Raw genomic sequence first — 23,774 nt, 5'->3', positions numbered from 1 at the left:
GTCACACTGTTTCATCACAGCAATGGTAACCTGAACTAAGAGCCTCTGCTTAAATGCACATTATAAGAAAATGTGAGACAATCTGAAAAAATGGTTGCCAACAGGGCAAAAGAGAAATGCTAAAGTCGAGTGCTGAACTGGAATTTCTCAAGGCTATGAGCCTGCAGTTAGCCTTTGCTAACTTTGGTGACAGTCAGGATAAACATATGTGGTTAATACATATCTGTACTACCAGAAGGGACCCAAAACCATATAGAGAAATCAGTGTAAAATTTTTTACTTAATGCAGCATATACAATCTTTAAATGTTATCTGATTAATCTTACCCTTTTTGTTTAAGCAAAATAAGCTTCCAAGACTTCAAAACCTCCAGCTTTCTATTGAAAGCTAAGCACGAAAAACACTCACAGGCTGCCCTAGTCTTTAGAGCATGCTCATTTTTAGGATACTCAATCAGAAACAAAAAGGATGCAAACAATTCACTCTAAAGCCACTCAGAAAGCCATTCCTCTAATACTGAAAAGAACTGGGTTAATCATCTAAGTTGTACACTAGAGGTTAAAAAGGGAAGAGGAGAAAATATAAGACTAAATAAATGGATGTAGGACAGCTATCTTTCAAATTCTAAATTAGTGTTACTAATTATTTGCTTTCTCTTGGGAGATGCACTTATTTTTAAAAAGCCTCTTCAGTGATAGATTAAGCCAATGAAAACTCAAGCATTTGTTACTACAATAAAGTTTGATTGTCACTGTTGCCACACCCTCTGCTGTGATATTAAACACCATTCGGGTGCCTAAGTGACCAACTGGCAGTTTCCAACCTCCTCTAGTCGAGTGTTTTTCTAAGATCTTATACACTCCCATGCCTGGCACACGGGCACAGGGTAAATACGTATTTCCTCTACTTCACATCCGCATTCCGCTCCCACTGTCAAAAAGCTGGATCTTATTACCATGTCCAGAACCTTAAACTGATCTCCCTTGCTGACCAGAACCCTTTACTTTGTATTTTTTTCCCATGGTTAAGACCAGTTACACACTCATGGCGATTTTAATTCCTTCCCTCTTGATCCCCCAGTTTCTAACATTAACATTCCCCCTGGTTTTGTTTCTTCTGTGCCATTGTTCTCACTACTACATCTGTAACACTTTCACCAAAAATGTTATTTCTTTACTCCTCCTCCAATAACAAGATAAAACAGTGTCTGCTATACTGCACACCCAGCACTGGGCTAATAAACACCTGACTTACTTTCACATAGGCTAATTCTCACAATAATCTTAGAAGTGGATAGATACTATCACCGGCTACATTCTATTTTCACTTTAGGAAGATAAAGGTTTCAAAGTATACGTCCTGCACAACTCCAAACCTATGCTGCCAATCTCTACACTACACAGCCTCTGCTACAGTTGGATGTGTGGATATGTACAAGCTCATGTTGGGACCCCTGATCCCCAGATGGGGGTGCTATTTGGTGAGGCCTCAGAACACTTAGGGGATGGAGCCTAGGTGGCAGATGTGGAACTCTAATATAAACTAAATGCATAACCAAGATCAAACCTCTCCTTCCACTTTATTCACTCCACTCTTGCTCCTAAGCTAAGCTATGGATCACTTTACTGTGGAAAGGATACACAAACTGATAATCAATTTGAGATAATCAAGGAAAGAAGGTTGATTTGTGTGTGTGTACGTGTGCATGTGTGCATGTGTGCATGTCTGTCTGAGGAGGCAAGCAGAGTAGATAGTATAATATCAAGCAACAGAAGGGATTAGAAAGATAAAAGTTCAAGGGTAATCTGGGTTACATTGTGAGACGGGAGGGGGGGAGAATGGGAGACAAGGGGGGGAGGGAGATGTCAGAAACATTATCTCTAGGTTCTCAAAATGAGGCTACCTACTCTTGTTTATGAAAGCCTCGTCCAAGTTCATAAAGTTACAATAGTAACATGGGATGTAGCGCAATGGAAGAATGCATAGCATATAAAGAACCAATGAATCCATATTCTTAAAATAGTGTCACTAGTCTAATACCCTACGCCAACCATCTAAAAGTTCAAAATTCAAAGAGAAGACATATTCCTATGATCAGAATATTAACTATATTGCATAATGTCCTCTCTTTTCCTAGCCTGAACAATCTATACAGTTTACTTAACCCTAAATCAGTCAGTAAAGAAAGAAGAAAATTCTACCTGCAAAAGATGGGATGACACAGTCACTACTGTATCTGAGAGCTTCACTTACTACTACTATTTGACTAAGTGCAGGGTTTAAATGACCTGAGCTCCTATAGAGCCAAGGAGCCCTTCCTAGTGGCTCTCGCTTAAGATCAAACTACAACACAGTACTGAGACAGTGTTTGAATATACAAGGAACCAGGTGCTAAACAGGCCTTGCTTTAAGGTCATAACAAAATCTAAACTTATATAGTTATTTAATTATTTCTTTATTCAGCAAAATCAACATTAAATCTTCAAAACAATGCCTTAAAAACTTATAAAGTCAGAGAACCATCAAACCTGATTATAATCACCATGTTTAGTATCACAAAAAATTAATATAAACCTTTTAACATAACTAAGGCAAGAATACAAGAAAAATTAACGCTGAAGGCCCTGCTTACTACATGAGGCAAATACTATTCCTAAAGTGTTTCACTAATCTTTATAGTATAGAATAAATATATTGCTATAGTTTATACTTGTGTAAACTGAGACCCGGGGAAGGGAAAATGGCTCACTCAAAGTTATCAACTAGTAAAAATTACATGCAAGATTTCAACCTACCATTTCTAAGTTCATAATCTATGGCCGTGCATGACCTCAGATCACAATGCCATCACAAGAAGCAGATTAACAGTCGATCTTTTTATAAGAAGTTCTCTGGGCTGGGTTTAACTCAATGGGAGAGGACTTGCCAAGCACACACAACTGGGTTTGATCCTCCAAAAAAGAATCTTAGTTGATACTGCCACAAGGGTTGTCAGATGGTTTATTTGATATCAATAATATAAAAATTATTTTACTAATGACTTCTGCTATGTTCCCACTGATATCAGAATGCCATGTTTTGGGGGGGTTGTGATTGTTGTAAAGAGCCAAAGTCCTCAACTTTATTAAACACATCATCAGGTGCATAGTGACCACTGGCTGGGGAATGGCCTCCACCTACCTAAAATGGAGCTGCTGTTCCAGCTACTCTTTTACCAGAGGCACACAACAGCCCTCTGACTCTCAAATGCATGTCACAACATCAGCTTAAGCTTCCCTCTCCTCACACCTCACCACACTCTACAGAAAACAAAATCTCCACTCGCCTGGAATGGAACTCAGCACATTTAAGGTAGCCTCTCCACTTTTGCTTAGATTGTTAGTTGGGGCCATCCTTGTAGATCTCTGGATATTTCCCTAGTGCCAGATTTCTTTTAAAACCTATAATGGCTCCCTCTATTATGGATCTCTTTTCTTGCTCTCCTCTGTTCTTTCTCTTCCTCTCCCTCTTGCCCACCTCTCCACTCTCCCTCCTCCTAATGCCTTCTAATGATATGACTGACTCTGAAGACTCCCCATGGAAGGCCTCACCCTCCCTGGGGAGCAGAAAGGGGATGGGATAGGGGTTGGTGGAAGGAACAGGGGAGGATGGGAGGGTTTGGGAACTGGTATTGATATGTAAAATAAGCTTGTTTCAAATTTAAATTAAAAAATTATCAAAATAAAATAAAATTCAAGAACACCTGAGGATCATCAAATCTTATTTTTTATGTAATTTATTTTAAATTTTTCCCATTTTGTAGTTCCATATTAAGATTTATTTGGTGTCAACTTTGATGATTTATTAGACATCAACATAAAATAATTATTGTTAAATGTTCATAAATACATATATTAATAAGCACACACACACAAATATGCACTGTATATGGCCAATCACAACTTTAAAATGTATTCCTACTGGTGAGCATACAGTCAGAAAAGTATAATAATGAATATCATAGTTCTGCAGTGTTTTCAGAGTAAATGGAAAGTTTTAATGGTCTGCTTTCATTCCTGAGCTACAGTGGTAGTGCTGAAAGATGTAAAGGCATGCAAAATACAAAGGTTTCCAGAAGCTCTTCCCCTGCTAGTTTTTTTTAAACAAGCTTATGATGTCCCCATTACTAAAAACTTTGGAAAGAAATCCTTTTAAAATGCTTCTAAACATATGTTTGATATGTTTGGCATAACAGGAATGACAGATTAAGTAAGATGATGTAAGAGGAAAGTTCAGCAGAGAAAGTAAAATGGCAAGTGACACTTGGAGACAGAGGCCTGGAGCCTGGCGCCTATAAAAAAGAGGTGACAAGGGGACAAGCCCCAGTTACTGAGCTGCAGAAGAAGACAAGTGGACTGAAGGCCCAGCCTTGCAGGACGTACTTACTAGGAAATGTTGGCTACCACGCACTGGTCTCAGTTCTCTAGCACAACCTAATAATGCTTTGTGCCCAGAATAGACTTTGTCAGGTAGCAATTAGTGACTGGGTACTTAGATGCGGAAAGGAGAGCACACAATCGAAATGACATAAAAGGATAATCAGGCTTCAATAGCAAGTAAACACATTTAGACTAAAAAGTGATGAATTCAATTTCATATCTGGAAGGTCAGCAAGACATTCTAGAGGAGACACCTTGTGGAAGTACAACACCAGAAGGCCAGCAAAGGATCTTGGCCTGAGGTTCAGGAAAAAAAAGGTCAGGGACAGCTACTACCTACATTTCAGATTTGGAAATGATAGTATGGAGATAATGACTAAAATCCAGAGTGGATACTATGACCCACACAAAGTCCAAGTAACATATAATAATAGTTCCTGTCTGCTCCTCTGACTGATAGGCCGATAAATAAGGAACTCAGTCTGAAGAAATGCAATACAAACATCAATTATAACATTTAAGAGATCTTGAGTCAACTAAGTCACTATGTAGGTGTATGGAACAAGGACTCCTTTCCCTTACGCTAATGAGACATATCAGAGGGACCCAACCCTTCACCCAGGTCTTTGGGCTGGGGGTTGGGCCTTGTTAAGTACTATGAGGAATGTGAATTTCTTTTGTTTCATATATACCTAAAAGAATCAGAGCTACTGTGGAGATCAGCAAACCTATATTTAAGGATGTAGTACTAATAATACCCAAGTTATAGACTCAACCTAGATGCCCATCAGTGAACAAAAGGATGAGGATTCATGTATATATCATTTTGTGATATATGTGATATATATATATGTATATGTATATATAGATAGATAGCTGAGATTATGTTACTTTTGAGAAAAAATGGAAGGAACTAGATATCATCACACCAGTGAAATAAAAACAGTTCCATAAAGGCATGAACTGCATGCTTTCTCTCATGTGTGGAATCTGGAAATGGGGAAACCCTAAAGTAAAAATGAGACAATCAGGAATACTCATTGATGGGGGGAATAAGAAAAAGTAATAGGGAAATATCTAAGTGCATTCTATCCATGTGCACAGTCCTTATTTGGTAAAAGCAGAATAGGCTAACTTTTTAAAAGAATGTCAGTTTCATGCATCATTATTGTAAGCATCTTTTGGATTTTTAAAGATGTTTTAATGTATTTAGTAAATATGAATGTTTTCCAGGCATGTATGCATGTGTAACACAGGTGTGCAGTGCCAGGAGAAGTCATTGGATACCCTAGAACTGGAGTTATAGACAATTGTGAGCCACCATGTGGGTGCTAGATATCAAATCAGGGGCCTCTGCCAAAGAAGTAAGTGCTTTTAACCACTTAGTCATCTCTCCAGCCCCTCCTTTGATTTTTTTTTAAATGGTCAAAAACTATCAGGGCTGAGTCAGGCAGCCATTTGATTGACAGCTTACAAAACCTTGTGCTTGGGTGCCTAAAGCTGGTCAGTGGTGGCTCATGTCTTTAGTCCCAACACTTGGTTGGGGGTGGGGGACAGATCTCCATGTGTTCCAGGCCAGCCTGATCTTCAGAGAGAGTTCCAGGACAGACTCCAAAGCTATACACAGAAACCCTGTCTCAAAAAATAAAACAAAACAAAAAAGTCCTTCCTGGCCAGTTATATGGCTCAGCAGGTTAAGGTACTTACTACCAAACCTGACAACCCAAGTTCAAGCCCCAGGACCCACATGGGAGGAAGAGAGACTCATTCTCACAAGCTGTCCCTCTGACTGTCACATGTGAGCTATGACATTTGTACATACATAAATGAAAAATAAGTAAAAGACATTTTAAAGAAGCCCTTCCTCTGGCAGTCAGCTGAACTGTCACCAAGGCAGCAGCGGCTTTGAACACTCTACGACTGTTCTGAGGAAACTCCACTCCAGCTGTAAGGAACACCACAGCTGTGGCTGAAGTCCTGGCTTCTGTTTCAGGAGGCTTTGCTCGGGAACAACACTCCAGACAAGGTGTAGCGACAATAAGCCTCAGTGTGCTGGGTGATTTCATATACGCTGCAGCTAATCTCACATAAGATGCAAAAGGAGCACCTTCTCATTGACCTGTGATTGATGCTTATGTGAGGCACGCTATTGGGTCTAGAAGCCAGGCACTGTGAAGTAAGGCTGTGATAGGTTTCAGGCTGTTCATAAGCTACATAAACATGCTGTTTTTACTCTTTTCAGACTGATTCCAGTGGCTTCTCTCTGGTGCACTTCCCCTTGTGTTGTAACACTGGGTTCCAATAAAGGCTTCTCCCAGATGGACTTTTTTTTTTTTTTTTTTTTTTTTTTTTTTTTGCCTCTTTGAGGTTTTTACTACAGGTGGAGCAGACTGAGCTGCTCCAAGAATGGATGAAACCTTGGGCTTTCAGCCCCAAGCAGCAACTAAAACCTGCTACAGAATGACATTCAAAAGAACCCAGGCCACTCTATTCATTCAGCAGTTAGAAGCTGTCTTTGGAGTTCCAGAGAGTGGCAGGGAGTATAGACTAAGGAATGCAACAATAAAGGATGACAGAATAAGAGAGACCACACAGGGGAGGATGCAGCCAGAGTTGCTGAAAGGAGGTAAGAAGCCAGGGCACCAACATCCCAAGTTCAAGGGCTGCAAAACTAGCTGCTGGGTGCAAGGAGCCAAAGGCATTCACAGCTCAAAGCTGACCTGAGCCTCGAGCTATAAGTAAGTCTGTGGCCTAGAAAGCCTGGAGCCATGAGTCCCTAGTCTCAAGGCTGCAGAGCTATGGGCTCTAGGTTTGAAACCGTGGCCTGTAAGCCTCTGACACTCAAGAGATCAGGATAAGCAGGAAGTAGTTTGGAAAGAACGACGCCCAAATTCCCAAATATTGTGTATAAATGTTTGTTTTCATTTAATTGGACTTTGTTATATAAAATTAAATAAAAAAAATATTTAAAAAAAAAGAGATCAGGGATATCAACACTATGGGAGCTGCTCCTCTTGCTTGCTCATGATTTCGGCCCAAAAGAACAAAGAGACACTCAGCCAGCCATCTGTGACAATGAAGGACAAGGAACAATAGGACATAATAGAATGAGAGAGTTAAACAGGTGTTTAGAAACACAAATAACCTCTTTCGTGGGCTTCACTTTGTGGTAGTAAAGAAAGCAGCCATGGGACATGTTCAGAGTGAAAGCATAATCTCCACAAAGCAAGAATCAGATTAGGACAGTTACCAATCAGTCCCCTAAGATATTTCATGATTTCCTAAATAACTCTTTACACCTGAATGTTTCCCTTAAGAGAAAGTTAATTTTCTTTTTGATGTTCCTCATAGTAAATACCTATTTTAGGAAAGTTTTCTATTTCTCTTAATGATAGATGAATTACTAATATCCTAGATAACCTAAAGGGGGGGGGGGGAATTTTAAGCTTAACTGAGACATAACTGACAAAATTTATATACATTCAAAATATACAATATAGTGAGGTCTTATCTCTTATAAGGTACACTGACAACTTATATCACACACACACACACACACACACACACACACAGAGCCATCAGGATACTTTGAAATGTACACACTGTGGAATGGATACCAGAATCAAGCTAATTAACTTGCCTATTACCTCATATACAATTTGACTCTAAACAACCCATTTTTGTGCTCCTCCCTGGGAAAGATCACCTCCCCTGCTCCCAGCTTTACTCAGCTGCCTATAGTTCTTCCTGAAGGGTTGAGGCCTCACAAGTTTTTCCTGTCCACTTTGGCAGTTTGAGCTTGCAGTTTCACCCCACAGTCATCTCTATTAGCACCACCTAGTGGTTGGAATATGAAACTGATGTCCATCTCCTTATCTTAGAATCAAAAGGATAGGTTTTATCAGGTTCAGCCTATCATTTTGAACATCCAAACCAGGAAAAGCATCAACTGAAGAGTTTAGGTGACAAAAACAGAAGCCAAATACTTGACTTTACCAAAGCAAATTGGCCCTTACTAAAGCCATATTAAAGAAACATTAACATTAACCCCTGGTGCATTTAAATCTAATACATTTATAAAATTTAAAGAAAATGGAACGTAGATCTAAAATGCAAAAGCTAAATTCTTAAAATTTCTTTTTTTTAAAAAAAAAAAAAGGAAAATATCTCAGTGACCTATTAGGCAAAGATTTCCTAAACAAGACATAGAAAGTACTAACTATAAAGAAAAACATCAATAAACTCTGCCTCAACAAAATTAAAAGATTTTACATTTCAAAAGATAGGCTTAAGAAAATCAAGAGGCAAGTCACCAGCTGAAGGAAAACACTTGGATACCTAATGATGAGCAAAGAATCAAACAGACCAAAAAAGACTGCCTATGGCTGCCTCATTAACACACATGACCTCCCCTAACCACTGTGGAATCCAAATTATGACTATTATGGAATATCACTACATATGCATCAGCATGGCTTAAAATTAAAGAGATTGCTCATACAGGATGTCATAAAATGGTACCATCACTTCAGAGGAGCTTAGCTATTTCATAAAGGTGAAAGCATAGACCTTGCATACAACCAAGTCACTCCATTTCTAAGTGTTTAACAGTGAGCAAGGGCAGCGCTCGCTTGCGCGTGTGTGCACACACACACACACACACACACACACAATGAAACAGGTCTCATGTATCTCAGGATAATCCCAAACTCACTCTGTAGCAGAGACTGTCCTTGAACTGATCCCCCTGTTTTTACCTCCCATATTGTAAGATCCCAGCATGTGCTACCATTCCAAGCTCATACAAAGACTTGTAAATTAATGTTTCTAGTCATTTATTTTTTAATACTCAAAAACTACACAAATTCTCCAAACTACCCAAATGTTCATCAATTGATTAATGGATAAACAAAATGTCTCACATCCATAAAAAATTATGAATTTCAATGTAATTATACTGAATAAAGGAAGCCAAATAAAAGACTATATAATCATTATTCATATCCATAGAATCTCAGGAATTGAAAACTAATCTACGGCAATAAAAAACAGATCAACAATTGTCCTGAGTGGGAGAAGAGCTGGGAAACAGGTAAAAATCATGACAAAAAAAAATACAAAATAACTTTTTTGGATGACTAATGTTTATTACCTGATTGTAATAGTGTCACAGATAAGTATATATGTAAATACTCACCAGGTTTCACCTTTTAAATATGTACAGATTACTGGATGTCAATTGTATCTCAAAGCTATAAAAATGAAAAAATATACTTGCCAGATGACTCATTGCATTCCATTCTAAAAAACTTATCCAAGAGATATAAAAACATATGTCTACATTCTGGAGCAAGTGAAGCTGACCAACAGTCACAAAAAACATCAGTTGCCCAGAGTCAGGGGAGGGTTAACCTCAAAAGGACACCAATGTGAATGTTCTATATGTTGACTGAAATGCAGGTCAGACAAGGGATCTGCTTTTCAAAATCATCAAAATGTATGCTTAATTTATTTGAAGTATACTGTAATAAAGTTATTTCCATAAAATAGTAGAAGGGGTTAGATATTACAACCTAGAAATCCGGACAGAGAACTCTGACATGGAAATTTTCCTCGGTATCAAAAGTGAACTATGTTGTGCCCTGAAAACAGGTGATTTAAAAGGAAAAAAAAAATCACCTTTTGCTGAAAACACAACTCGGTATCAAGCTGGTGCCATCTACATGCATTACCTCTAATCCTTTCACCTATCCTACAATGTAGGCATTAAAATTCCTACTTAGATTAGGCAAGGCATGGGGTCAGAGAAGAAACACAACCCACCCAAGGTCTACCAAAGTAAGTGAATAAGCCTCAGTCTCCACATAAGACTCAATGATAAAAGTACTTGTGAATTAGCGATGACTTCTATGCCATGAAAAATACATAAAATTCATTTGCTTCCTAAACAATGACTTCCTTGAATGCAGGTATCTGTTAGCACACTCCCATTCTTTTATCAATAGACGCAAAGCATGTAAATGCTTAATAAATATTTGGTATGTTTCAATTTAAACCCATAAGATTCATTATAAAGTAACCACTAGCTGCACTACAAATCTCTTCCCTTATTAACATCTCTGGTTGGAGGGAAGATTATGTTATGAGGCATAAAATATTCAACAATTCTGATGTACCTGTCATACACCAGAATCTTATGAGAATATGGCAGGAACAGGGACTGAGAAACTTAGCCTCAGCATTGTCCTCTGCCTCCTACTTCTGATGGCCAACATGAGCCATGAAAGATACTGTACTAATTTAACAGTCTATGTCAAAACATGTACAGGTTTAAATGATCAATAGAGTTTGTTCGGTGGTTTCACTGCCCTAATTTCATTTAGCCCTAATTTGACAATTTTTTATCATTTGTATAATAAACACTAATTCTTGATGTGGACACTAAGAAACCACTGTTAACTTCAACTTAAGGCCGCAAGCTAAAGAGTACAATTCCAAATGCTTCCTGGGAACCCATTATGTATTCTGTAGGATAAAATTCAATCCTCACCCACATCCCCAAAATATGTGTGAATTAGCTATTTGTGAAAATATACATGTATATAAAACTTACATGTTTATTATTGCTACATTATTATTACATAATGGCTTATATTTCATTCAAGTGTATATAATCATTTACTTTAAATAATTCTATGATGTTTTATTATAGAAATTTCTAAGTATGTTAATAAGTAATCAAATAACTATACTTACAAGATGAAAATTTGCCCAGTTCTCTCACAACAGTATCATGCTATTAAACTCCATGCCTTTCCAATGACATTATATGGGTCACTTTTACAATGATGAAAATAGTTCACTTTTTATTTTGAAGCTTTTCCTGCAGATCCCAAGAGACCGTTCTGCTTTCTGATTCACAGAGAGAGCTTCCTGCAGCTCAGTATGTAGGGAAAAGAAACCAGATACCTCCTGCAGTTGTCCTCAGAACAGAAGACAAGCCTCTCATATTCAGAGACCTAGAACTTTTCCAAATCACGGAATTCAATTTGCCAAGAACTAGTCCTTTAGCAATGGTCAAAGACAAGCGGTTGAATTCCATCTATAACTCTCTCTTAATACAGGAGACAATGGTCCTAACCAAACAATGAGTATGAGGAGTCCTGAAATTTCTACGTAAAATGGCAAATCAGTTGGACATCAATTTCACAGAGGATGTCACCTCAGCAATTTTAAAAAATAGGACCTCTTGGGCTCATTTTAAAAAGTACAGAGACCAGGGCAGTACTTTCAGAAAACAAACAACAACAACAAACATCTCCAACATCCATTTTGCTTCTCTTTCTGACAAAAATACACAAAATGTCTGATGTCTTGTCCACAGCCTAGGCAGAATAAGCACCAGCTGTGAAGTGTAAAGACACTCCCCTGGAAAAAAAGAAAAGAAAAAGAAATAAATAAGTAAATGTAAATTTAAAAAAAAAAAGACACTCCCCTGTAAGGGAGAAGAGAAGCTAGTAGACCTGAGGAAGTCAGGACAGGGACAGAAACACCCAAAGGCCAACCAGACAGTCATAGCTGGTGTGCTACAAAGTTTGTCACTTTGTTTCCTAAAAATATATCAACTGGGACAACTTATGCTGAAAGAAACAGAAGCTGATAAAAGCACTTCAAACACCATTAGACAGTCCTTTAAGCTGGACATAGGAGTATGCTATTTCTAGAAAAGATAACTAAAAGAAATACATCTATTTACTAAGACATATATAAAGCTTATAGAAGCATTCTGCATAAAAACCCAAACTAGAATCAAGGTAGACACCCATCATTATCATCATAAGTTGTGATACTTTCCTACAAGAATATCATACAGCAATGAAGACAAACTACCTATTGCTCTTTGCAACAATATGGATAAACCTATTTTTAAATGTTGAGCAAAAGAGACTACAAACAAAACAAAACAAAAGAAAAAATCCAGACTGTGGTTCCTATCAAGAAGCTGGGGGGAAAGGAATGAGTTTGTGAGTGTCTACAGGGTTAATCCAATAGATAATGTTTGATTTCTTAATATGGATACTAGCTCCTTAGCTGTGTTCATTTATAAAAGTTCAACAAGCTACATATTTACAACCTTTGAACATTTCTGTATATATTCAAGGTTTGCTTTGGAGGAGCATACACACACACACACAAAGTCCCTCTTCAAAATGAGATTACAAAGTCATACCTTAAGTATTTAAAGAGTAGAAAGAACAGGCTGCATACACTGTAGGACCTCACCATGAATGACTAAAACAACACTGGAAGCAGAAGGTCTCAACAATAAAGAGCAGAAATCGCAACAATAATAAAAAGTAAAAAATATGTGAGGAAATCGCAGCTCTTTAAAACACGCATACACTGGCATTTTCCAGGGTTAGCAGGAGAAATAGGAATTCTGTAATATAAAAATCAAAAACTAGATGATAGAAAGCTAATCATTGGTACTGCCCCTGGCTTCCATCTCACTGGGGACTTAAACACAGAGTGAGGTGGAGCTCTTAGTGGGAACCACAATTTACTGCCCTGTGTTCATTGCCCCTGAATCCCCTTGACAGCCAGAGTACAAAATGTTTGAAAACTCACAGCACAAAGTGCAAAATACTTTCAAGTGACTTTAAAAGTGAAGAAACATAAAAAGATGGGTTAGGTGCACTATCCAATGAACACATTCAATGCAAAATATCAATAGCACATTGCTAAGATGGGGCATCACTGTCACTCAGTTGAAAATGCTTGTGGAGAGTCTGGTTTCTAGTGAGTACCACCAGCAAAGAGGGCTCACAGGTATCTATCACAAACTGCAGCTGATAACTTTACTTACACTTTACTAAATTATTGCAAGGAAAAAGCAATAGCACTATCCACTTTATGACTTTGAAATGTGCATTGAGCTCTGGGTGTTGGAGAAGCAGGGAAAGCAAAACAGAGACTGAAGGCTAGAATTAACTGGGTGCCCGCTGGGTGCTAAGTGCTCCCCAAGGTTCACATTTCTGGGAAATGGGTATCTTCACTTTGCCAAGGAAAAAATTCAGACTTCCAAAACTTTAGTAACTTTCCTATAATCACAGAAGCAATGAATAATAAAATAGGGTATGGCCTGATTCTACTGCCCATGACACATGCTTGCACACATGCACATACATGCACACATGCACGCACTCTCTCTCTCTCTCAATCAATCAAAAGTTGCTTATTTCCTCTAGGGTTTTGTCTATCTTATAGTTCATTGTGCTAAGAGGTATATATTCAGCCAGGCATGGTGCTATACACCTTTAATCCCAGCACTCAGGAGTCAGAGGCAGGTGGATCTCTGTGAGTTCAAGACCAGCCTCATCTACAGAGTGAGTTCCAGGACAGCCAAGGTTGTTACACAGAGAAACCCTTTCTGGGGGTAAATATGTATATATATCCATATCACAAAATAAACAAGAAAGAATTAAAAAACAGAACATAACTTGTACTTCAAAAGCATGAACTATGTTAAAGAAAATGCACACAAGTTTGGAAACATAAAGGAATCTTTGTCTTTTAAGGGATCTAAATACTAAAACAACAAGAAGTTGAGAGAAGCTTTGGCATTAGGGAAGGCCTCCTAGTAGGCACGAGATTGCAGTTGGATATTGGGATGGTAAATGTTAGACAGGTCTGATGAAGGGATATTCTGAGATGAGGAAAGGCAGAGTAAGGGGTAACTACATGGATCCAAGGACAGTGAAAAAAAATCAACATTACTGCTCCAATGTACAGATCTGAGTAAAAACAGCTCAAATGTCTATCTTCTGATGAATGGATCAACGGATCAACAGAATGAGATACAAGAGTTCCTCCTTACACAAGATTTTGTTTTCTGTAGTGTGTTATCCATCCTTAATTATTATCAGAAGATAGTGAATAGGTAATTCCAGAATTTTTTTAAAACTTATAAATAGCATGCAATTTCTGCAAGAATGATAAAATTTTTCTTCTTGCAATGTCTTCCAATATAGCACTCGTGTGTGTGTGTGTGTGTGTGTGTGTGTGTGTGTGTGTGTGTGTGTGTGTGTAAGTACTCCTTATTTAGTAATGGTCAAAGCATAGGGCTAGTAGTGCTAGCAATTTGGGATATGCCAGAGAGGATCCATGAAGTGCTTCCTTTAAGTGAGAAGGTGAACTTCTCAATAAGAAAAAGAAAAAAAAGCAGTATACTGAAGTTTCTAAAACAAATGGTAGAAAAGATGGTTTTGTAAAAATGATAAGGAAAAAGGCATTTGTGCTTATTCTGTTGCTAATCTCAAACTACAAAAGTTATGACCATCTATATTCTTAGTAATGTGATAAGTATTGGGACTCAGTACTCTAGAGTTTCAGCATCCAGTAAGGGGTCCTGAAGCATATGGCCTTTAGTTAAGGGAAGACCCCTATATGCCCATGCAATAAAACACTATTTACCAACAAAAAGAATGTAATGATGATGATCTACCATGAACCTTGAACATTTTACTAAGTAAAAGAAGTCAGATACAAAAATCACAGAACAAATCATTCCATTTATAGGAATTCCAGAATAAGTAGCTCCCAAAAGTTGAAAGGATTCAGAAGTAAGATGTAGCTGCAAGCTTTATGAGGAGTGGAGAGATGAAAATGTTCTAAACTTGACATAGTGTCGGTTGCATAGTTCTATGAATACATGAAAACCACTAACTGTTCACTTCAAAAGAAAAACATAATGGAATGGGAAACATAGTTCAGTAAAGCCATTTTAAAAAGTGAGGAACAGCCAAGCAGTGGTGGTGCACACCTTTAATTCCAGTACTTGGGAGGCAGAGGCAGCCTAGTCTAAAGACTTAGTCCCAGGTCAGCCAGAACTACACAGGGAAACTCTGTCTCCAAAAAAATAAAAAAAATAAAAGTGAGTCACAAACAGAGTATCACCATGCACAAGGAAGGGTTTTAAATGCCTTAAGAGTCTAGGATTATCTATGAAACAATTCAAGATTTATGAGTGAAAATTTACTTAGTGAAAATACAGTATGCATACTTAGACTCTTCTCTAATAAAATTATTCACATATTGTGAGTACATTCCTAAAATACATGCCAAAATCACACAGAAGAGAGAGAACAGGAAAAAGATGCTGTGATCTGAGTTTAACTAAGACACAAGCTGTGACTACTGGGAAGTTGTTTTGCTTCGGTGCTAAATGCCACAGATGGGTCTATCAGCATCATATTTATGCAAAACTGCAAAATCATCTGTGTTAAATCTTCAAGCACTGTAATGTTCCAAACTTTCTGTTAAAACAGCAATGATAACTGACCTGTCACACTTTCAGACAAAGTAAACAGTGAACTTGTCTGTCATTGGCTGCTAGATTCAATTTAAATGCTGTGAGAACCTCCACTAATGTAAAGCTTCACCTACTAATGCTAATTTGACTGAATTCTAATTCAGTATTATTAATATTCCAAGAATTGGTGGGTGAAGAGATGGCCAGTGTTCTTCCAGAGAACTGGGGTTCCAGTTCCATCAGACCCAATGCCTCCTTCAGGCACTGACTGCATGTGGTACACAGACCTGCATGCATACATAAAATAAATAAATAATTTCAAGGATTCCCAGAGTTTTAAAACACACAGTAAGAAAAATAAGGAAGCGGGCTGGGGAGATGGCTTAGGGGTTAAGAGCAGTGACTGCTGCTCTTCCAGAGGTCCTGAGTTCAATTCCCAGCAACCACATGGTGGTTCACAACCATCTGCAATGAGTTCTGGTGCCCTCTTCTGGCCTGCAGTCTCTGTATACATAATAAAAATAAATCTTAAAAAAAAAAAAAAAGAAAAAAGAAAAATAAGGAAGCAAATCTAACACACAAAAGTAGTAAATAATACATATCCAACACTAGGAATGGTGAAGCACTCAAAATTAAACCTGAAACTCATCTACAGAGGGAAAAGACAGAAGTCCCTATTAGGTTCTAGAATATTCAGAGCAAATTTTTAAGGGAATAAATTATTTAAAATAGAAAGCTCACTCCAAGAGAGCAGATAGGAAAGCAAGCTTTAGCAGTGACAGTTTGAATACATCTATAAGACAACCCAATCCCTTCCCCTGAATCCTAGAGAAGAACCCTTCAGGCAATCCTCCTATAATCCCTCAAGAGGCAGGCCTGAAAGAGAAACCCCTCCTGTCCCCATCCTGCCCTGACCTCTGCCCTCCCCACCTGACCCTAGGAGGCGGTAAGAGGGTAGGTAGCAATACAAAAGAAGGACCTAGCTGGATAAGCTACACACAAGCAAACTAGTGTTCCCCTGTCCATAGGAAACTAAAGGAGACACATGATATCTTTTAAACTCTCTTCTCTAAAAAGGGATCTGGGGGGGGGGGTAATCTGTCTCATAAGGTCTTCATAAGTTTCCAGAACTAAAAGAAACTTAGGTTCTATATTTGAGGGAGGGGGAGGAAGACAACTTAGTTCTCTAGTGTACAATAAAAGCAAAGTTATAAAAGAAAAAACTTTAAAAAAAAAAAGGTTTATCTATGACATCTAGAGTGAGGTGTCTGCTGGCAGCAGTAAGAACAGTAAGACTCTCCATTACCTGATTATAAGCCAGGGTACACTAAAAGAAAAAGAAGTATGCCACAACAATAAGGAGGACCTACTTTCCATCATTAACTGCTGCATAGCAAGAGAAATGTATCCGATATTCTTCAACTGTCTGGTTATTTGCACAAGAATTGTTGTGAAAGCCAAGTGGTAGGAAAGGTCTCACTATGAAGCACTGGCTACCCTGGTATTCCCAGCACAGCCCAGGCTGTCCTTGAACTCTCAGCAATTCTCCTGCATCAGCCTCCCCAAACAGTGGCATTACCAAGCTAGCTTCACTTTGCTTTGCTAGCTTGCTTGCTTGTGTCTGTCTGTCTGTCTGCCTGCCTGCCAATCTGTTGGTTTATCTGGTTGGTTTGGTTTTTGTTTCATAAAATCACTGAAGACCATGATCAACAGGGTCTGGATGGTAGGTATATTGATACATAGTAAAAACAGAAACTAGGGTGCCACCAGGAGATAAATAGTAATTAATGTCCTGGTAAACAGTTTGCTTCACATGGGCAAGGCCCTGAGTTTGAGGAAGAGGAGGAGGAAGAATCTTTGAGAAGGAATTTCTTACATAATCATTCAGTGAATATCATGGGACTGGAAATATGATCTATCATCTACAATCAAGAACTGTATAAGATAGCCAGCTCTAGAAACTAGTAAAGTAGGCCTAAGCAAAGAAAACAGGGAGAACAGACATACTAGGAGGTAACACCAGTTTTCAAAAATTTGATTCCAAACAACAAAAGTGAAGACTAATTACCAAAAGGAAAATATATATATAGGTGAAAACAATTCCTAAACATATAAAAAAAATGCCTAGGACATTGTCTATTTCTGAAGATTTTTCATCAATATAGTTACCGTTTTAAATGATTCAGAGCATTTGTATTAATATGTTTATAAATGCATATGAGGTTTATTTCAGCAAGGTCCTGAAACCTGTAAGAGGAGTTAAGAACAGTCCTAACCCTGCCCCTGGCCCCAGCTTGAGACTGGAGACCTTTATGTTTGATAAAATGTAGAATTAACAGACACATATATAGCAACAATACAACCATTTGTCTTAAGCTATGCTATAGAATCTTTGAGATGGTCTGAAACTTAAATGAGAGTAGACTCAATTTTTTAAAAAAGAAACTTGGGCAATATAAAGCTCACATTGCAAAACTAATATGAACAATATATATTGAGCGCAAATCTGTATCCATGAATTTTTTCTCTATAGTAAATAACATGTGATATTCATACTCTACAATAAACTTAAAAATTCATCACTGGATACCCTTAAATCTTACCTATTCTAACTGACTCCTGTGTGAGCAAAGTTGGAAAGTAATTTTAAAAGGATGTGATTCAATTCAAACCATTGGCTGTTCTGCTTTTCCTCCTCCAGGCAATGTTCTTGAAATTAGGTATGTGATTTGATTTCAGTTCTCAAATTCATAAGCCCAAACCTAACCTAATTCATAACATAATTGTGATGCATGCAAACGTACTCAAGTGGGAGAGTAAATCTAAACACCATTAACAATCAAAACATGACATTTCAGAAGCAGTTCATGTCTGCCCCACAGGCAAAGAGCAGCAATTTGACAGAAAGACTGAGACATACCTGAGCAGATAAACAGCTCTGTCAATATCACTGAGGTCTTCATCAACAGTCAATTTTTCTATTTCTTCTGGTGTCTGTCAAGTATAAAATGCAAATTAGATATACAAACATTAGTAGTTCTTGCCTCCCAAAGACCCTCAAAGGTGGAAAAAATTCACAGTTACAGCAACTAGTCTAGAGTCTGATGATTCTTCTTTCTGTATATAGCAAACACCTCCAATTGGGTGCTGGGGAGGGGGCTGTTTTTACTCTTACAGACTGCGGGACCTCACTGGGTTTAACATCATATACATATACATATATATATGTATATGCATATATATATACATATATACCACATGTGGACACATATAAATATAGTCATATTTTTATCTCATATATATACATATAAGTGTGTGTGTGTGTGTGTGTGTATATATATATATATATGACTCTATAGCGTTTTTCCACACCAGGCAATGTTTTAAAGGGGGGGGGTTTAGATTGAAGACTGCAAGCTGAATGGTATTGAGGAGGACAAGCTTTGGAGTTCCGGTTGGGAACCGAATAAACTCAGACTAAAAGGAATCAAAGCTTCAAGAGAGCTATTGAGGGAGTGGCCCGATGAGTGGGGAGGGGTCCTTAAACTAGGTTTGCCCGTCTGTGAGGATGAGGATTGGAGTCTCAGAAGGCTGGGAAGATGGCTCTGCAGGTGGGGGAGTTATCGTGGGGGGGGGGACGATAAACAGAAGGTTGACTCCCTCAAGGGGGTTGGGGAGCAGGGTCCCACCTTCAGTCCTGGAGGGGCTGGGAGGAAACAGATGCATGGTGACTCTGGAAGGGAGCAAAGGGCTGAGAGAGGCTTTGAAACCCTGAATTAGGACGACTCTGGGAAGGGTGCCTCTCTTTGGGAGGTGAAGGGAGGCCAAGCCGCCCTGGGCACCGGGAGACCCGAGCGTGGTCTTATGCAGAAGTGGGAGGAGGACCGTGTATGGATGGGACCTGGGATGTCCGAGTGAGAGATGGATGTAGGGCTGTGTGGGCCAGCGACCAGAACCTGGGGACACGGACCCAGAGAGAAGCCGGCCGCGGATGAGGGGCACACGGAGACTGGCCACAACAACAGCGGCTTGGCCGTTCGCGGGGGAGGCCGGAGCCGGGTGGGGCGCAGGGCTGGCCGCAGTCGAGGGGCCAAGTCGGGGGACAGGGCTGATTCCAGTAAGGGGACAGTGCTGATTTCAGTTCCGAGACAGGACCGGCCGCAGTCAAGGGACCCAGCTGGTTCCTGCCAGAGGAAGGGACTAGCCTCAGTCAGGGGACGGGGCGGGCTCCAGACCCTCGGCTGCGGCGGAGTGAGGCTCTGAAGCGGCTGCGGTGACACGGCGACTGGCGCTGGAGCGCCGAGGGGCCGTCGGACGCCGCCGGGTCGGGCGAGCCGCCCTGAGGGGAGCGTCTCTCGGCCCTGCGCACCTTGAGGCTCCGGCGGACCGGCCTCTCGATGATGGTGAGTTCCTGCAGGTCCTCCATGTAGCCGAACAGGCTGTTCTGCCCGAAATCCATCGCGACGCCGGCGGCGGGCGGCGGCGGATGCATGGACCGCCGAGGGGCTACCCTCGCCGGCCGGCCCGAGCGGCCCCGGGATGCCGGACGCGCGCAGCCCCGCGCCGCCCACCAGAAGGACTCTCTGGTCCCTCTCTCGGCCGCGGACAAGCGGAGCAAGAGGCCGCGGGCGACGAGAGATCGAGCGCGGCGGGAGCCCGAGCGCAGCGCGCTGAGGGGGCGGGGTGGGTGGAGGGGGCGGGGCGCGCGGAGGGGGCGGGACCAGAGCGGGGAGCCGCCTTAGCGACCGCCTCGGTCCCGCCCCCGCCCGGGGGCTGCGCGCGCCGTAGGACGCAACTGCCTCGCAACGACGCGCCCCCGTCGGGCTCCCGGGCCCTGGCCCCGCCCCCCAGGAGGCGCGCCCCGCCTCTCGGCGCGTGCGCAGAGCTCCCCGCGCCCCCAGGAGGCCGGGAGGCGGACTGGGGGCGGGGAATGGGCGCGGGCAGGCTGAGCCAATGAGAGTGAAGCGGGGGAGGACGGTGGGCTGGGCTGTCCCGCACCTGTGCGAGTAACTTTCTCTAGTTTTTTTGTCTCTGCTCTGCCCTCCTGGTCGCCTACTGACGCTGACAAGCCCCTGCTAACTTAGCAGCTTAGCTCCGGGCTAAGCCCTTGAGTGGCCAAATCGGACTTTCAGTGCGCAGTGTGTGCCTGAAGGTAGGGGACAGGTGTATGGGAATACAATGCTGCAGCGCTGACGTTGGCGAAGGGAAATAGCCTCCTAGAAGAGAGACCTACACTGAATCCTGAAAAATCAGTAGGGCTTTACTAAGAAAGGCTGGAGCCAGCCCTTTAGAATGAAAGTTGGACATGTTCTGGTTGTGACGAGTGCAGCTCTTCTTAGGGTATCAGGAGCTAGTGGTTGGCACGGTGGGTGGAAAGAGATACTTAAGACCTTGGTGGAATAGTGCCTTGCCCTGGAGGAGCAAACTGACTCGCTTACATTTAGTTCTAGCAAGAATAAGACAGGTGAGGAGCTAAAGAGATAGCCCAGTTGTTAAGAACACTTTCAGATGCCATACCCGATAACCTGAGTTCCAATTGTTGGACACACTTAGATGGAAGGAGAGAGTTAACTCTACAGGTCATCATATGACCTCCACACTTATTCCATCTTACGTTCACACACACACACACACTTTTTAAGACTAAGTTGGAGCTGAAGAGATGGCTCAGTGATTAAGATCAAAAACAAAACAAAACAAAAAAATTCACACAAAAAAGAAACAGCATGAGCCTGTAACCCCCCAAAAGATCCCTGAAGCTTGCAGTCTGCATTCAGCATTCAGCTTCAGTAAGACCCTGTCCTAAAGGGGAAAAGCATAGCTTTCTCTGGCTTCCTCATGAAACACCCCTGTATAACACACACACACACACACACACATACATACACACACACACACACACACACACACACACTTCTGTTTAAAATGTGCCACATTATATGTACATATCACAAAATAAATTAATGCTTTTGGTTTGTCTGAGGTAAGAACTCATTCTGTTGCTTAATTTTTCCTCAGTTTAACATCTCAGAGGTATATTAGTTTCTCATCACGGTGCCTAAATACTTAACAGAATAAACGTAAAGGAAGAAACATTCATTTGGCATATGATTCCTAAGATTTATGTCCGTAGTCGTTTGATCCAATTGCTGTGAGCCTGAAGCTGCAGCTGGGCCTCATGGCAGGAACCTGAGGTGGCAGGTTTACAAAAATAAACCTTGTGACCACAGAAAGGTTGCTGGAGGACCTAAGGGCATGCTCTCAGTAACCTGTTTCTGACATCTCCAGATAGCACTGTGATTGATAACTACGACTTTAAGATATGGCCTTTTGGGAAATGTAAGATATGACCCATAAAAGGGCTCTAGTTAGCTGTGTGGCTCTGTATGCTGGGGGAAGAGGGTTAATCCTGCCACTGACACACTCTACTTGCATGTCCAATACTACCATCAAGGACTCAAAAATTAGCACAGACAGCAATAAGGTGGACATTAGACCTGCCCCGTGTAGGCTTTGAGAGAAATGAAATTGCTGGGTCCTGCAGTCTTCAGGCCTTGGCTTCACTGCCATGCAGCCCTTTAGGGTGGCTTTATCCAATCGTTAGCGAATAAATGAGGGGAGAGTTCCTGTTTCAACATGCCACATCCTGACACATGCTATTACCTGCGGTACATTTCATGTTAATGATAATAGTGTCACTGTAATCATCTTTGTGGTTTTTTATGATTTGATATGTTCACCATTTTCCACATATTTAAGCACCCCACATTTTCCCCCTCCTGTGATATGCCTACTTACATCCTTTGCTTGTTTTTCTGCTTTCCTATTATCTCTCTAAGTAAATTGGAGGAACTTCTTATATATTCTAAATAATTATTCTCAATAAATAATTGAACATCTTAGGAGAAATGGTTGAGCAACGCAGATAGCTCTCTCTTTAGTGTCCTATTCATTTGGTCTTTGCTATCCTACAGTGGATGAAAAATATTTCATTTTGAAACAGCAAATACATTTTAGACATGGGGAGTGTGGTAGCTATCCTTGATTATCAACCTGACTATGTCTGGAATTAACTAAAGCCCAAAAAACTGGAGGGGCACATCTGTGAGGGTTTTTTGGAGGGGTTTAGTTGTTGTTGTTCTGTTTTTGCTTAATTTGAAGTGGGAAGATCCATTTCCAATCCAAATCTTTGGGCTAGGAAACCTTTAATCCAGACCTTTTGATTGAACCGGGATAACGCACCTCTAACCTGAACCATGCCTTCTGCTGGAATCCTGTATAAGGACATGGAAGATGGAAGCTCTTTGTTCTTTGCCTGCTTGCTCTCATCTCACTTGCAAATTCATTCCATCACAGGCACTAGAGCCTCCTACTTTGGGATTCCTGCATGTACTGAAGATCAACTGAGACATCCAGCCTCTTGGACTGAACAACTCCTGATTCTTGGACCTTCCAGTCATAGACAGAGATTTAGATTAGCTGGACTACAGCCTAATAAATCCCCTTTCCATAAATAAAGAGAGCTTCATTCTATAAATCCTGTTACCCTAGGGAGCCCTAACTCATACAGGAAGTATATTTGGGGGAAATCAATTTAAGAATTGTACCTAGGTGTGATGGTACATGCCTTTGATCCCAGCATTCATGAGGCAGATTGTTGTGAGTTTGAGACAAGCCTGAGCTCTGTAGCCAGTTCCAGGGCAGCCAGAGTTAGAATAGGGCTACATAGTGAGACTCTGTCTCAACAAAAGAATCATTTCTCACCCAAGATCCAACATACTCAGCTACCTGTTGCTGTATCTGGCTTCACATCTCCACCTACCACAATTAGACCACACCCCATCAGGGGGTCACTAAGATAGTATCAATAGGAATTAATTATGTATAGTATTAATGGAAATGTGGTGTTTTCTCTTCTTAGTGAGTCAGTTTTTCAGCAGCACCACCCAACATTTCACTCATCCCCTATCAATGTGTTTGTGCATCTCTGTGCTATGACACTATGACAAGTACACATACACACACATCTGTTCCTAGCTCTCCTT

The 23,774-nt window shown here is 40.6% G+C and overlaps 1 protein-coding gene across 1 annotated transcript in view; it reads right to left on the bottom strand.

The window, feature by feature from the left end:
- Positions 1-20,434, bottom strand: part of Ppp4r4 (protein phosphatase 4 regulatory subunit 4) — an 85,328-nt gene extending 64,894 nt beyond the window's left edge. The window contains exons 1-2 of the mRNA XM_051196536.1: positions 20,099-20,434; positions 18,650-18,723 (exon numbers count right to left, since the gene is read on the bottom strand). Of these exons, the coding sequence (XP_051052493.1) occupies positions 18,650-18,723; positions 20,099-20,221 (197 nt within the window). The 5' untranslated portion in view covers positions 20,222-20,434. The remainder of the gene's footprint in view (positions 1-18,649; positions 18,724-20,098) is intronic.
- Between the last annotated feature and the right edge of the window lie 3,340 nt (positions 20,435-23,774).

This window comes from Phodopus roborovskii, unplaced genomic scaffold (assembly GCF_943737965.1).
Source record: "Phodopus roborovskii unplaced genomic scaffold, PHOROB, whole genome shotgun sequence".
Taxonomy (NCBI): Eukaryota; Metazoa; Chordata; class Mammalia; order Rodentia; family Cricetidae; genus Phodopus; species Phodopus roborovskii.
Note: the sequence above shows the minus strand (reverse complement) of the source record. Positions and strands in the feature narration are given on the sequence as shown.